Source organism: Penicillium bovifimosum, assembly GCF_028826915.1.
Source record: "Penicillium bovifimosum strain IBT 22155 chromosome Unknown utg000002l_segment0_segment0, whole genome shotgun sequence".
Lineage (NCBI taxonomy): Eukaryota > Fungi > Ascomycota > Eurotiomycetes > Eurotiales > Aspergillaceae > Penicillium > Penicillium bovifimosum.
Genome location: NW_026622711.1, coordinates 1,881,938 through 1,898,216, shown reverse-complemented (window position 1 = coordinate 1,898,216; position 16,279 = coordinate 1,881,938). Strand labels below are relative to the sequence as shown.

Genomic DNA, 16,279 nt, shown 5'->3' with positions numbered 1-16,279 from the left:
ACCTGTCAACGGCCCGTGTCTCGAGTTAAAAGTACCTCGTGGTGATGGCCCCTGAGGCCAGTGGGGCACGGCAATCTGCTACTCCTCCGTGTCATCCCCGTCCCTAGTCCGATTTCTAATGATTTGGGGGGCAGAGTGAAGAGTCTAGACATGGAGTGGGAATCATCAATTGCCAATTATTCCACTTCTAACGTGCGCATTGCCGATACTTGCGACGCAAGGCAGGAGAAAACCCAACCGAGGTCATGGACGCGTACCAAACTTTTGCATCAAAACAATCGGAGTTTGGTTCTCCGGCTTTATGTGGGTTCCTGCTATGAATAATAATGAAGCTCTCTCTGTGGGGACCTCGGATGGATCTCAAGTTTTTACCCCTGATCCGCCATGTCCGCCATGTCCGCCCTGTGAGCTCTGGTCAAGTTATTCTGGTGGTCGCAGAAAGACGTTACCAACTTCCGATATGCATAGGGAATCTGAAACAAATCATATCTCAACCTTGCCCACCGCGATCGCCCAAAGCTTACGAGCGTGCCGCCAACGCCAGCCATTTAATATTCTTCTCAAACACGCTAGCAATATTAGCGTCTGTGGAACTGATCTGAATGGTCAATTCAAAGATTTTTCTTCGTCTTCTCATTTGCCTGGATGCCTTTTAGTTTGCGCTGCTGTTTGCCAAAAAAAAAAGAAATAGGGGGTGATCTTCCTAGCACAGCCGGTGAGCTTCGCGAGACCCCCCCGTCTGACGCGCAGTGGAGTCCTAAGCTGGACGCGTGTGGTCGCGAACGCCTACCCCATGCTGGACTCAACTGAATATTAGCTTCTTTCGAAGGACAATCTACCTTGCGGAACACGATGTGCACTCAATCATGATGCTCTTTTCCTCTTCTGGGCTGGCAGACTCAGGATCTGCCATCTCTGGAGATTGTGGTTCCATTTTAATTTTACCTTTCGTTCCTAATTTCCAGAACATGCCGACGATCTGACAGCTTCATTCTCGATATCCCCGACGAAGACGCTTTGCCGTTTGTGTCGTATCTTCTCTCGTTGGCCTTCATATCTCTCGGAACAGGCCATCCAACCGTTATATAGCATGTTACAGGATACGACACCAAGCGAATCATGCTTCAACTAGTGTCTTAGGTGGCAGCTGCAGTGGAGCATTTATCCTGCGGGCTAATCGGGTGGATTCTCTGCTTTCCCCATGCCCCCTAACGAACGCCCCTGGGACTTTTTTTTCCCTTAATGCGCCAGGCAGTCCCCTCGCATCCGGCGATGTTCCGATATGTGTGCCGCAAGGCCGATCTAAGTCCCCTAAGACTTCCTTTCAATCTCCCAAGCTTAAGGTAATCAATCTAGGTCTAAGCTCGAGTCTTCGTCTCAGATCGTTGCCTCGTTCGTAAATCTACTGGATCTCGAGTCTCCCTAGCGATCGCGATCGCCCTCGAAGACCGCATCCTTCAGATTGATCTGTTTCCTTCCGGGATCGACCACTTCCCTCGGGGCCGCTCTCTCGTGTCCTAGACGGTCGGATCTATGTTTGTGCTGTGAGTACAGTTAAGGGCGTCTTCCCGTGCATATTCAAATTTCGGTATTGGGCCCTTCCCCTCGAGCATGCATCTTCCATCTGCGTTGTAACTGTGGCTGACCTGTTCGTTCCACCAAGTCCCACAAGGTCCCAACGCTGATTATCCCCCTCATCTCGTGTCCAACCAGTCAATAACACAGGTGAGACCGGTGCCCAGATACCTCGCATACCGACACCAGTTTCGAATGGGTCATTAGTTGGATGGTTCAGTCACGATAAATTTTAATGGGATCCGCTGCGTGACGTGCTCTGGCTAGCCCAAGCAGCAGAGCCCGGGTGATGGTCTGAGGCCATTCATCCAGTGTACGAACAGATAATGGCCGACATGCAATCACCGTCCTCCATGGCCGACCCATCTCCAGCACCATCCTCAAGATCCAGGTCTCGAGGGCCAGCGAAAGCAAGATCGAGATCGAGACCGTCAATGCGCCGGCGAGATTCCTCCCCCGCACCTTCCTCCTCTCCGCCCGGCCTCCCAACGCCCTCATTCTCCCCCGACGGACAAACCGACGAAGATGATCTCATCGAAGATACCCTATCACCTTTCGATCCGCGGCGGATCACGCCGACCCTCCATGCGTCTCTTGTATCGGAGATCCTCTCCCTGCGCCGGGAAATAGAAAACAAAACCAAAGCAATCGATGGATTGGAAGATAGCTTGGACGAGTCGAGGAACGAAAATGAGGCTTTAACTGCGAATTTGTCCCAGGCGACGTGGGAAGGGCGCTCATTGAAACACCAGATCCAACTTTTGGAAGGTGGAAGTTCCTCTGCGATGACCGAGTTGGCTCGGGAGCGCGATGAAGCGATTCAAAACATTGGGGATGTTCGTAAGAAACTCGAGCAAGCGCAAAAGAAAATTAGAAGTCGGGAAGAGGAGGTCGAACGGACTCAGTTACTTTGGAGTCGCGATCAGGAGTCATGGGCGGATGAACGCCGAGCCCTGGAGCGCAAGGTCCACGTAGTTGAGGGCCGCTTGAAGACTGTCCTGAAAGAGGTCGCAGCCGCCCAGGAAGTGACGACTCTCCATTCACATTCACAGCCGAGTGAGAATGGTAAGCCTTTCCATGACAAGAATAAGGAAAGTGACACGGCCAGCGTGGCTTCTAGTAGCTTGGGTCGCCGACGCACGAGCGTGACCACCGTCAGCTCGGATGACGGCGAGGAGGCTGCTGGTTTCCACAATGTGCGCTACTCTGTTATGAGTCTTGCACCTGGAGTGAAGAACAGTTCGGGTCTGAACCTGGCCGAGGAACTCGACTTTGATGAAGAAGATGAGTTTGTTCCCTCTGATGATGAACTTCTCGGCTCCCCAGATACGCTTCCCGAAGAGCGACCAATGTCCGTTCACTCACAGGGGTCGCATAGTGTTTCCTTCAAGGCCAGAAAGATTCTGGGTCTTTCCATGCAGAGCTCCGATTCACCCACTGCCATAGAGTTCCGTGCCCGAGAGCTTGGGCTAGCTAGCCCAGTGAGTCTTGGACCTGACAGGGCCGCCGAATACCACGATATTGGAATCCAATATTCGCCTCCTCCGTCGCCTCCGGTAGAGGCAAAGACCGTAGATGACGATATTCCGGAGTTGGGCGGCACGACACCAGAATCTGACGGAGGAGCCAATGTGCAGATGGACTGTGTCACGCTACCCACTGCAACCGAGATGATTTCTAGCTCTTGTCAAACCGAGGACGAACTTCCAAGCCCTCCATGGACGCCTAAGGTGGCAGACACGCCGTCTCAATCCATTGAACCCGCCCCAGAGCTGGTGCAAATGGCATCGGCGGCTACCCAAACTGATGTTATCCCGGCGGCAGAAGTCGCTCAAAGCGAGGAACATACCCGCTTGTCACCGGATGATGTACCACAGCCGATGGGCATCCCAATGATCGCCATTCACCCGCCTGGTTCAGAACCCTCCTCGCCTCGGAACAGCGTTGTTCTTCCACCACAGACCAAGAACGTTGCCTGCCAGGCCAATTTCCGGGCAATTGTTGACTGTCGATCCGTCGCCATCCAGACCGAGGATATCCGTCTCGGCGAATTCCCTGTCAGAGTTCCTACAACTCTTCTTCCCTCTGCTATTCAAGACCCGCTACCTCGCGTTAAAACTCGAGAACCCAGTCTAGAGCCTTATACTGTGCCCCCTCTCCCGCCACGGTCTGAGAAGCGAACACAATACCAGAGACATTTCGCCACTGATCGTCCCGCTAAGTCTCCGAGAGTGCCTGGTCCAGACCACGTGCAGGCCTATCCAGGTAACAATGACAATGGTCCGCTCTCAGACGATACCACGTCCAATATTCGACGACCTTTGCGGTCTAGCAGTCTGTTCGCCGGATTTGAACACAACAGTGACGAAGAAGGCCCTCTTGGAGAGCGTGATATCTTCACTGATGATGAGCTCCTCAACCGTCCATTCGCTGCGTATACTGTCAGTCGTGGCAAACTCGTCAATGCGGCAGCGAGACCTAGCTTGGACGACATGGCTCTTCCCGAAGTGGACGAACAGATGTCTTCGCCAGAGTCCAGGCCACCTGACATCGGCCGTTCCCGGGCTCCTCCCAGATCTGGTACGGCCTCGAGTATTCGCCAGCCTCACATGCGCAAGATGGCTATGATTTCCAACGGAAGCGCCACACACCAGAGATCTCGTGCTCGGACTCCTAGCGAGCCAAGTATCGACAGTGGCAGTGCAGGCTCAAGCATTGCGCCGCCGTTCCCAGTTCCTATACGCCTAAGCTCCCGCAATCTCCCGCTCAACGGCAGCGATGGTCCCCCAAGTCCAACTCGCTCATCGGGCAGACAATTCTCGGATCGCGGTCGTCAGGCTGTCGTCCGTCGGCCAACCCTCCGCCGCGTTCGATCCGCTGCAGCAATGTCCCAGTCGGATCCCACGGACCGCCCAGAAACTCGCTCTTCTCCTTCACGATCGATCTCAACCTTCTCCCCCGAAAGCCCCACATACCTACCCTATCGACCTCCGCCAATGCCATTCGATGAAATTACGGCACCTCGCCAGCGGTACCCAGCTCCGAAGCGCCCGGCGCATCGTTCTACACCATCTTATAACTGGAGCCATGAACAACGTGAGCGCAAGGACTCTACTGGCGGCGTGCAGCCGACCAGTGTTGTTGATGCCATTGCGCAAACCATGGTTGGCGAGTGGATGTTCAAATATGTCCGTCGACGCAAGTCATTCGGGATGGGCGAGTCCAAGGATAATTGGGAGGGTAAAAACCCTGACGAAGTGTCTGCGCATATCACCAATAGTGGTGTGCGGCACAAGCGATGGGTCTGGCTTGCCCCATACGAAGGCTCCATAATGTGGAGTAGCAAACAACCTACAAGTGGACCCGCCCTACTCGGCAAGAGTGGTCGCAAGTGTAAGTCCCCAATGAAACCACTGGAATTGGTTGGGATAGCCAGCTAACGCAGAACCCTCCGAATTTAGTCACCATCCAATCTGTCCTGGACGTCAAAGATGACAACCCTCTACCCAAGGGCACCAACTCTTCAAGTCCCTTCAACCGCTCCATCTTGGTGTTAACACCACAGCGCGCTCTGAAATTCACAGCGCTGACCATCGAGCGCCATTACATCTGGCTAACGGCCCTATCCTTCCTCAGCCACTCATCAGTGGGCCTCCAAGAATTAGCAGCTCTCCCTCCAGTCCCCCAAGAAGAATCCCCTTCCCTGCCTCATGCTGGTCTCCGTCGAAACCCAATCCGCGATTCCATCCGTGTCGCAAAGGGCCGCCCCCGCCCACAGCCCATGGGGAAACGCTCCTTCAACAGCGCCGGCGCTCCAGCCCCAGTCCCCGAAATCCCAGGTGGTAGTATCGATCTAGCAGCCGACGCACCACACGTCCCACGTTTCTCCTCCCACAACCGTAAGCGCAGCAACACCGCCCCCCGCGCACCAGCCCTCAACACCCTCCGCAGCTTCTCCAGCCAGGGCACCATGCCTTCCTCACACAGCGCGGGATCCTCGGATCTCCACTACCCTGCCACGCAGCTCCCAAGTCTGCCTCCTGGCATCAGCAGTCGCCGCACCTCCGAAGCGAGTGGGCGCGCCCCCAGCGTGGCAGGCAGCAACGTGTTTGACATAGGCACTATGCGCATGGAGGCTTTCATCGATCACCATGCGGAGCAAATCAATCGTGCTCCACGTGTGCCTCCGCGCCAGCGCCATATCCGCAAGACTTCTTCTAGTCAGTGGAGTGAGAGGCGGTATGAATTTGATACGCCTTCGGTGAATGGCAGCGAGTTCTCCTATCGTCCTGATGATCCGTTCCGAGGGTTCTGATTCTTTACGAGTTTTATACTCTCTTCGACTCTGGTCTTTCTTTTTTCCTTATTTCACTCTTAACTTATCATATACCTATTCTTCAATGTTCTTTTCTTTCTTTTCCCTTCTCCCTCCTTCTTTTTCATTTGAACAAGTACCTCCTTGGCGCAGGCCCATCGCCACGTTATACTCTCCGTGGCTTTTCTGTGTACACCAAACATGAGCACCTTCACGACCTGTTCTGTCACTCCCCACATGCGCGAGTTCATTCTCCGATTTACTCACCTCTTACTTGTTACCACTTTGATTTGGATATCACGTGCAGCGGAGGGCGTTTCATATCCTTATATCAGACCAGCCAGCCCTGGAGCTCTGGATTGATTCTTCGTGTTTATATGTCTCTACGTGATGTATATGTGTTTCCCACGAGCAAAGGACCCAGGTCAGGCCTATGTAGTACCAGAAATCATATATCCAGCTCTATTCTCTATTTAATCCATCAAAGAGTCAACCTCGAATCGCGGGTATAACGTTCGCTAGCGTAAATACATCTGGAACCGTGATTTGTGGCGGGCTTCCGATGGGCTGATCGTCCGCCAACAAATCTATAAAAGAGATTTTTGTTCCAACAGATTTCGTTCACAGCTTCGCGGCATCCTTGACTTCGCCGATCTTCAACTTGGGCGCGTACTTCTTCAGCACGGACTCGTTGTGGTACTAAACCGGTGTTAGTTAGTGGTGTGCTTGTATTTGATAGCCGACTAGGCAAGATCGATCACGCAACAATGGCAGCATTCTGCGTCTTCTTGGCAAAATAGAGACAGAAGCTGTCAAAGCTGCAGAAGCAAGAGAGGATACACACCTTCCAGAATTGCTTGCTGGCATCCTTGCCGGCTACGCGCTTCAAGATCTTTGCGCCGCCGGGGTGCTCATCGATGAACTTGGTCACATCGTAGACGTTGCTGTCGACGATAATGTAGAGGCCTTTGTCGGCGGAGTTGTGGGCAGCCACGTCGGCGGGAGTGAAGGTTTGAGACATCTTGGAGGTGATATTTGTGAAGTACACTGTAACAACAAGAAGAGAAGAGAATGAGAGAAAGAGAGAGAGAGAGGTGTTGAGTGACGTATAAAATCTGGGGGAAAGCGGAGAAGCCGCCGGTCCCGAGGTTCAACAAGGATCACGTTGATTGCCGCGGTTTGAATTGGTCGCGTGGTGATTGGTTGGGATTTGATGCCTCAGGTGTTTATTTTATGCCACAGGAAGTATAATTATGGACAGGTAAACAATGTCGAATGAGAACATTGAAAGATGAAAACATAGAAAACATATGATACCGCTGAATTCTTATGGACAGTAAACAATGTCGAATGAGAACATTGAAAGATGAAAACATAGAAAACATATGATACCGCTGAATTCCATATGTGTCTATTCCTCTACTCACGGCTCTTCTCTCCAGCCGCCCCCTGCCCCTTTGACACTTTGCGATCCAATCCAAGACTCTCCAAGTCCTTCTTTTTATAGTAATGGGGTGCAACTTCAACAAGCCACTCCGCCTGCAACGGCATATTACTGCGCATGTACTCCTTGCTAGTCAATACCAGCTCAAAGTAAATGACCCAGCGCGGGTTGACCTCCATCAGCACACTAGACGGATGCAAGTAGACCGATTGTCCATTCTTGATTGTACGGTAACTGTCACCGCCGCGCTGGAGTCGCGCTGCATTCGGGAAGAATCCAGCCGTGATAGCCTTCTGGATCGGTTGGATATTTGCAGCCCCGCAGGTACTGACCTCGACCTCGACGCGGTCGCACAGCTTTGCGAGCTGGTCGCGCACATCACGTGCCCGCGTAAGACTGCGCTGCTGCAAGAAGTTCTCCTTGGCCCAGATGGTGCTGAAGTCTGAGTCGACCCATTGATTCCAGACATTCAGGAGCGTCAGGTGATCTCCGCCTTCTTTGATGGTGAAGCGATTGCGTGCACTGTCCGCGTGAATCTTCTTGTCTTTGGGACGGAAGAAGAGTGCGCTGCCTTCGCCTAGCATCGACACAATTGAAAGCACTTCTTCCACACATCCGTACTTGTCGGCGGCAAGGATCGCCTTGGCGAGCATGGGGTCCGTCGGGAACTCGGCCATCTGCCGGCCAACCTTGGTCAGCTCGCCTCGGTCGTTGAGTGCCCCGAGTGCGTATAGCTGCTCCAACGCGCGAATGATGGTCTCTGCTGGTGGCGGGTCCATGAAATCGAAATCGAGCAATTGGTCAATGCCCAGCGACTTCAGCATGAGGATTACTCCGTTCAGGTTAGTTCGTTGAATCTCCGGGGTTGTGTTCTCTTCCAGTTCGTTATAGTACGCCCACTTGGTGTACAGGCGGAAGCACTTGCCCGGTCCGACACGCCCAGCACGTCCGGCTCGCTGGTTGGCCGAGGCACGCGAACACGGCGTCACCACCAAACTCTCCATGCCCGTGCGAGGGTTGAACACGTTCTCTTTGACGAATCCAGGATCAATCACGTAGACGATACCGTCAATCGTCAAACTGGTCTCGGCAATATTGGTTGCAAGTACTACTTTTCGCGCCTTGGGCGGTGTTGGCTCGAAAATTTTGGTCTGTAGTTCGGATGGCAAGTTCGCGTAAATAGGAGCAATGATCATCTCTGGTATCTTGCTCCCAAGCTTTCGAGCCGTTTCCTGTAAACTTTGCTCGGCGGCCTCAATCTCTTCTTGACCAGTCAAGAACACCAAGATATCTCCAGGTCCTTGCGTGACATGGATCTGGAAAACCGTGGTGATTGCTGCAGCAAGGTAGTTGGCCTCGGGCTGCGAAGTGTAATGCACATCGACGGGATATCGGCGACCAGGAATGTTGAAGATGGGCGCATCGTCGAAGTACTTTTGGAACTTCTGTGCATCCATCGTCGCCGACGAAATGAGCAGCTTCAGATCCGGCCGTGCCTTGGCAATATCCTTGAGAAGACCACAGGCAATATCCGTTGGCACCGTCCGCTCATGTGCTTCATCAATCATCAAGGCCGAGTACTGACTCAAGTCCGGCTCGGTCAACAGTTCTCGCAGCAACATGCCGTCTGTCATATACTTGAGAATGGTCTTGTCGCTTGTGTTGTCCTCGAATCGGATGGCATAACCAACTTCATTTCCAATCTTGGTGCCCATTTCTTCTGCAACACGGGCGGCAACACTCATAGCAGCTACTCGTCGTGGCTGCGTGCAGCCAATCTTAAGACCATCCTTAGTGTAGCCAGCCTCATGCAAGTACTGCGGGATCTGTGTGGTCTTTCCAGAACCAGTCTCGCCGACGATAATCAGCACTTGGTGATCAGCCACAGCCTGGATGATCTGGTCACGGAATTGGTAGATGGGTAAACTCTTGCGGGTTTCTTCCATAGTGGTAGCCTTCTTCTCCGCTTCATCGACCTGCTGTTTGAACAGTAGCTGTTCCTTTGTCATTGGCTTTTGAGTGCCCTCGAGTTTCGCATCCATGACAAAGTTGATCTGCTGCGAATCGTCGAAGACATACTCGTAGTCTCCTTCATCCACAAATTCGGCCTTCTTGATCTGGGCCTTGGCCTTGGCAGCCTGTTCCAGCTCCCATTCCTCATGCTCAGTGACGAATCGCTCCTGGCCCATCTCATCGCGCTCAACGTACCTCTTGTAGAGAGCTTCTTCTTTCTTTTTCCGGTCGATCTTGCCCTTCTCCGTGATGTAGTCAGATGGCATCTCATACCCATCGCGATAGTCATCGATACGAAGGCGCTCTTCGGCGAGGCGCAGAACCTCTCTGTTGCGTGCAAATTCCTCTTTCTCTTTGCGAGTCAAATTCGGGTTCTCGCGCAACTCTGCGGCTTCCTCCATAACCTGTCGCCGCAGCAGCGCCAACCGTTCTGTCTCACGCTTCTTCAGGTATTCCTGTCGAGACCTTTCTCGTAGATCAGGCATCATTGCAGCCCGGGCGCGGGCATCATCAGCAAGCGCCCGTCGCCGGGCAGCCTCACTATCACGCGTTCGATCCTCCACGATTTTCTTAGACTTGCTGCTATCCTTATTGGCCAGTCGTTTGGCAAACTCGTCTCGTTCGCGAAGATCTCGTTGGCGATCGATCTCTTCCTGCGTCTGGGGATCGATGTTGGCGGCTGGGGATGCGGAACCGTCGTCGAGTCGGGTGCGCTTCGAGGGCGACTCTTCAAATTCCTCCGGATATATGTCTTCTTCGGGCATTTCTTCGTCACCCCATCGATCTTCAAATTCCTGTGAGTCCTTCCTTCGGATCTTCCTGGTCCGCGGCCGATCACGGCTTTCTGCATCGCGGCTTCGGTCGCGTTTTCGTGTGTCATCCTTTTCCCCGCGACTTCTAGGCTCGGCTTCGCGCTTGCTCCTGCTCCTGTCCTTAACGGTATCCCTGTCTTGTCTCTTCTGTCGCACCCGTTCTGCTTCGACATTTGTAGGCCCGAGTGATGTAGCAACGTCTTGTTGGTCTTCTCCCATATCCACTAAGCGGTACTTCTTCTTCGTAGATTCCTTGCTCGTCGCGGGTTTGGAGACAGACGCGCTGGGCTGTGCGCCCTTGCCCATGCGGCCATAGAGCTCTCGGGCGAAGGCATCAATGTCCGCTGAGCTGGTATCACCGCCATCAAGGAATGATGCTAGTGTATCTTGGAGGGAGGAGGCCGATTTGGATGAGCTGGCAGTCGCGAGCACGAAATCGACGACAGTGGGCTCGGACGCGCCCGTTAGACGGAGGAGATTGTCGGAAACGAAGGCTCTGTGATCCATGATGCGCGATGAAAACTTTCAGAAGGGATAAATTGAAATTGAACAATTGGGATCTGCTAGGGAGCTTCTTGGTGAGGTTGCGAGGTAAGGTGTGGGTATCGTGGAGTCCGTCTTAGGAGTGGCGCATGCTGCACAGATTGTGAGGGGTCTAGTATTTCAAGTTCAACGCTGGAGGGGGAGGGAATTGAACCCGGCGAGGGAAGATAAAAGCAAGAGTGCAAGATCAGTCGTATAAAGAAGAAGAAGAGCTGGAGAAGTCTGCGAGAAATGCCAAGAAATCCCGTGGCGTCGGGGACCGCGGAAATATATTCTGCAAGTGTACGGAGTAAGGCAGGTAGGCAACACTACAACATAGACCAACCTAGGTATAAGGTGTGAATTACATTCCAAGTCAATGCAACCTAGCAGTAAAATAATTATAAAAATCACCGAGAAACTCGTTGGCTACTTAGAACATCCAGGCTTATGACCTCACACGGTGAAAACACAGTGCATGGAACTCAACTACATGTCTACTGCTGCCTAGGTACTTCCAAGATCACATCAATGCATCAGACGTGTAGATAAAATATTGGTTTCATTCGTAATTCCACAATTGCTATACAGACATGGGACCCAGGTATTCAACCAAAGAGACCAAACTAGCAAAGATCGCGCTCAAAGAAAATGGATAGGGGGTCGTCACTGCCCAGAGGGCACACATTGATCATCAGAAGAAAGGCAGGAAAAACGAAGCAAAAGGCAAACATAGCAGTGATGTTCCTAAGCCAAACGAGGAGTGCTGTCAGTCCAGATATCAGCCTTGGAAAGAATCAAGCTGGAGTGACCCCAAAGACAAGAGAAAGGATAAAATGAAAACGGCAAATTGGCAGAACGGCATTGACCATTCCCAGAAGCAAGCATCCTGCAATGTTGGTACATCCTGGCATCTCGTAACGCGAGGTATTGAATCGTACAAAAGAAAAGAAAGAGACCGATGAGACAGGTGCTCAAGGTAACGCCGAGATCCAAGCCGCAAGGATCGAAACCGCCCCAAAGCGCCAGCTTCGACCATCGAAGATTGGGATAGAGAGGGAATAAAGTCGTGACGTAGAACATGGCATCAAAGATAGGATAGGACGAAAGGAATAGGAGAATGCTCCGAGGTTGAACGCCAAGAAGTCACAAAGGAAAAGAACGGAAGAAAGATCAGGAACACCCTCCATATGCACAATGTTGAAAGAGATATTAAATTACACGTCGATCATCTCGGCGTCTTCGGCCAAAATCTCGTCAGCGGGGCCCCAGTTACCCTCAAAGACGGTGGCGCCTGCGCGACGTCGCTGGTTGATGAATTGGACCCCATAAGTCTCCAAGACCTGGTCGGCCGTGGGTCGGTTCTGGGGTTCGGGTGAGATCATCCATCGAACAATGCCATCCAACGCGTGGGGGTGATTGGCATTGACCATAAAATCAGGCGGATCAATCAGTTCGCCGCTCCTTGCGAGTCGCTGTGGTTTGGGGTTATTCACTTGACGACTTGTCAAGAAGTCACCATTGAGTACGTTGCCACCAAGGTCGGAGGTACAAAGCTCCTCAAAAGACGTCTCTTCGGAGATAGGATTTCCAGATGCATCGCGGAAGATGCTGCTCTCCGAGCTCCAGGTAAGGCTGGGCACGTCGCTCATATCGCCATTGCGGAGTTTTTGCCAAGACGCTCCGTTGTCGGGAAGTTCCACGTTTCCGGCGATCTCAAAAATGATGAGTCCGAGTGAGAAGATATCAGCAGGTTTGTCGAACTGGCCCATAAGGATCTCGGGTCCAATGTACTCGCGATCACCTTCACCCTCAATGCCATCCTCTGCAGGCCAGCGGGTTGCCATGCCAAAATCACCAATCTTCAAGGTCCCGTCAAAGGTAACCAGGATGTTGGCAGGCTTCAGGTCAAGATGAATGAACCCTTCATCGTGGATCTGTTTCAGCCCCAAAGACATCTCGAGGAGAATCTTCCAAATGCGGAAATCATCAAGGCGGGCCTTCAGGCCGGCTTGGGTCAGGAAGCCATCCAAGCTACCCTCTTCGCAGAACTCTGTCTGAATGTACAAATGCCCATTGCTCTCCCAGCTATCCATGAATGAGACAACATGGTCACAGTTTGTCAAAGCTTTGAGGATATCAACCTCGCGAATTCGGCGCTCACGATCCTTCAATCCCATATAAGGCTGTTTGCTCTTCTTGATAGCCCACACCTGGTGTGGTAGTGAGGACGGCGATTTGGGTTCGCTGGATGGGAGAGAGAACACAGATGGGAAGGAGGCGTCATGAGGATTTGCAACACGGTAGACTTCAGAGAACTCGCCAGTCCCAATCAGCTCGACATTGTCAAAGCGGGAGGTCAAAGTTGGGTCCACGTCTGGAGCATGATAGCCACTGATTTGAAGACTGGGGCGTCTGAACGATGCCCAAGAGTCACGCGGGCCGGTTGGAGTTGCGGGAAGTTCGTGTTCCTGCACTGAATGGCGGTCATTCGGTACAGAGATCGATAGACCACTTGGGTCAGGAGGGAAGTATTTATCGCGGGGGGTATGAGGGGATGCCTGCAAAAACTTGTCGTGTAACGGGCTCGCCGTCTCAGACAGTCGTTCCATGGACAGATGAGAGGTAGAGGGAGGGAAGGTGCGGGACGGGAGGAAAGGTTGTTTAGTGGGGGTAGGAGGGAAATCGTCATTCAGAGGCTGGCTGTCATGTCGGGACGAGGGCGATTGGGCGAGGATGAGTTCGTCGCCATCGATGCTGGCGAAACTTCCACGGCGCGAGGCTTCAGGGCGATTGAAACTGCCGCCAAAGATCCCCATGCCTCGAGCGAAGGGACTTGGCTTGGGACGCGAGCTGGTGGGAGGAGCGTTGAATGGCGAGGCGAAACCGGCATCTGATTGCTGAGAGAGACGAGACTTATCGAACAGTCGATCCGCGGGATTTGGCCCAGCGGTGAAAATATTCACAGGTCGCTTGCACGGTGTGTCGGGCATGTTCTTGCTGAAACCAAGATTTTCCTCCGCATTGCGATTCTTCTTGGAAATGAGACCGGTGGACATGAATGCCGCCGGGAGGGGCTTCACTAGCTTGTAGTTGTCTGGGGTAGCGAATGTTTCCGATGAGTTCTCTTGAGTGATCTTGCGCACCGGAGCCGGACGAGTAGCCCCGGCAGGGAGAGATTTGGAGAAATTAAACATTGGTCGTCGGACTTCCGGCTTATGAACCGGTTCATGAGTCGGAGAATCATCGAGGCTGGATCCTGAAGAGGATTGAGTGATGGTGCGAGAGAGAGGATGAGCAGCGGGTCGGGGAGGTTGAGTAGTGTAGATGGTGGGGTTGGCCGGAAGGTCAGCAGGTGTGTTTGAAGAAAAGAGAGGGCTGGCTGGAGGTCTAGGAGAGAATATGTTCTCGCTGCCTGGCTGGAATAGGCTGCTATCAAATGACTTTCGCGGCCTGACAGATAATGGTGTACCAGGCGGCGATGCCTCTGCTGAATCCTCCATCGCCTTGGGTCGCCCAAATAGAGGCCGCTCTCCACGCTGCTGAAGAGTCGAGCGTCGCAGAGAAGACGAACGCTTGGGTATCGTCGCAAATGGACTATAGGGTTGAACTGGCGTGGGGAAAGAGGGAATCACGTTTGCAGATGGAGACCCCTCCGGAGTCGTATTCTCGACTTCGTTATCAAAAATGCTGAATTCGGTTGACATATTGGGCATATGCACGCTGCGTCGCTTTGCAGCAGGGCTACCTCGCGATGCTTGATCCAAGTTCATAATTCCGTCACTGCGCTTCAGGGGACTGCCAGTTGCAATTGTGCCAAAAGTGCCACTTCGTCGCTTTTCGATACGCGACAAGGTCGGTCGCGGGGAAAAAGTCGATTCAGTCAGAGGCGCAGAAGTGTTGATAAAACAAGGGCTGTCTGGAGTGGTACTCTGACCCGACGGGACAAGGTCATCGAGGGTCAAATCATTCTCCTCGCCTGGGGGGAACGAGACAGGTTGGGTTGGAGTCGCGTTGCCACCGTCCGTCGAAACGCTCAGGACGCGTTTGGCTGGACTGCGGGGTGACGTGCGTCGACGCATGGCCGGCCTACTTATTTTTGCGCTGGGCGGATAAGGCACAGCGAGCGGTGACTGATGAGGGAAAAGAACGAAGTTGTTCTGTGACGCGCGTCTTGAAGGTGACAAGGGAGAAGAGATGTAGGTGGATTTGGAGGGGGACTGAGTACGCGGGTTGAAAAAGAAGTTAGAGCTCTTCGATGGAGAGCGCGAAAGTGAGCGCCTCAGTTGGCGGATAGCAGAGCTGGCATCGACGTGATGGATGCCTGAGTGCGATGAGAGATGAAGGGTGCCACCGGAGTCCCGGTGCGGCGAAATAGTCGCGACCATGATCAGAGGAATGTGTCAATGTGCCGCGCAACGAGACCAGAATGAAGAGCGCGTCAGATTGGGAAATAGACACGGGAGTCTTGAAGGTTCACTTAAAGACGCGTTGGACGAGATGTAGATATCCCAAAAGATCTGAGAGTTAGAAATTCGAATAGATGGAAGTGCCGACGAAGTTGACGCGTTGTAAGATCAACAACGCGTCCACACCAAAGCCGGGATGAAAAGAGCGAGCAAGACTGCCCAGGGAAGGCGCACGCTCTGGAATGTCGAAAGTATTGGGGGAAGGTGTGAGTGGCAAGGCGAAATGTGACTTGGTCACACACTCATCGCGTATTCTATGGAATTCACTTGGACCCTCCCATACACACGGGGGAAGGCGCAGTGGACAATGTATATGACCGTTCCACTCGGATGTTGTTCCCGGTTTCTTGCGACAGGCGTGGAATGTTTCACACGCGATATGGAAATCAAACTTTCAGAAGAGAGAAAGAAAGAGATCGAGGCAGTGTTTAAGGATCGGAATTCTCAAATTGTTCCAAGGATAAAAGAGTGCTGGTTGCAAGGGGTAGATCCCCCGATACCAAACGGTGAGGTCAGCCCACGAGGGCAAAGGCCGAGTCGAGGAGGGGTTATGGTGTTTGGTATGTAGGTGATTGCAAGGACTCGTGTTCCAAGGAGAGGTTTTGAGGTGGATTTTGGATAGGTAGGATGTCGGATGGGGATATCCAAGAATGCTATTGAGTTGAATATTGAAACAAAAAGTGGAAAGGCTGGTCCTCGACTTCGTTGATTAACGCGCAGTCGCGTTGTTGATCGTCGAGGCCCGATGTGGATTAGGGTGACGCGTGATTGTGACATAAACAAATACTTAGGTAATCATCAACAGACTTTGATAACAACCTTCTGCACAAACGTTTATTGATTTTTGTATAGAAAAATACGGAGTAAAAGAGAAACAAATAAATAGGAAAAGTAAAAAGTTGATTAAACAGTCTGAAATTCTCAGTTTTCAACACATAAACACAAAAAAACGCGAATCCAATGAAGCGTGTCTTTTGAAAAGTACGGGTCCGTAAGATAAACGCCACCCGAATGAACACAAGAGAGGGGTACAATCTAGTACACAGCAGGTATTGCACTATTTCTCCGTACTATTGCCAGAATATACGCAGTACCGAGACATTTCTTCTCATTCTTTTGCTTTTTTTAG

General features: G+C 52.4%; 4 protein-coding genes across 4 annotated transcripts; 1 reads left to right on the top strand and 3 right to left on the bottom strand.

The window, feature by feature from the left end:
* Nucleotides 1-1,901: 1,901 nt before the first annotated feature.
* N7515_001915 (putative nuclear migration protein) lies at nt 1,902-5,890 on the top strand (the record flags this gene model as incomplete). Its single annotated transcript, XM_056662659.1, has 2 exons — nt 1,902-4,968; nt 5,037-5,890. The coding sequence occupies 2 exons, from the start codon at nt 1,902-1,904 to the stop codon at nt 5,888-5,890; spliced, it is 3,921 nt and encodes a 1,306-aa protein (XP_056524772.1).
* Nucleotides 5,891-6,511: 621 nt separating this feature from the next.
* Nucleotides 6,512-6,911, bottom strand: N7515_001914 (cytochrome b5-like heme/steroid binding domain-containing protein; the record flags this gene model as incomplete). Its single annotated transcript, XM_056662658.1, has 2 exons — nt 6,512-6,589; nt 6,735-6,911. 2 exons carry the CDS (start codon nt 6,909-6,911, stop codon nt 6,512-6,514), a joined length of 255 nt encoding a protein of 84 aa, XP_056524771.1.
* Nucleotides 6,912-7,309: 398 nt separating this feature from the next.
* On the bottom strand, nt 7,310-10,666 carry N7515_001913 (putative mRNA splicing factor RNA helicase (Cdc28); the record flags this gene model as incomplete). Its single annotated transcript, XM_056662657.1, has 1 exon — nt 7,310-10,666. One exon carries the CDS (start codon nt 10,664-10,666, stop codon nt 7,310-7,312), a length of 3,357 nt encoding a protein of 1,118 aa, XP_056524770.1.
* A 1,232-nt stretch (nt 10,667-11,898) lies between these two features.
* N7515_001912 (tyrosine protein kinase SWE1) lies at nt 11,899-15,069 on the bottom strand (the record flags this gene model as incomplete). The annotated part of the gene is made up of 1 exon (XM_056662656.1): nt 11,899-15,069. One exon carries the CDS (start codon nt 15,067-15,069, stop codon nt 11,899-11,901), a length of 3,171 nt encoding a protein of 1,056 aa, XP_056524769.1.
* Nucleotides 15,070-16,279: the final 1,210 nt, after the last annotated feature.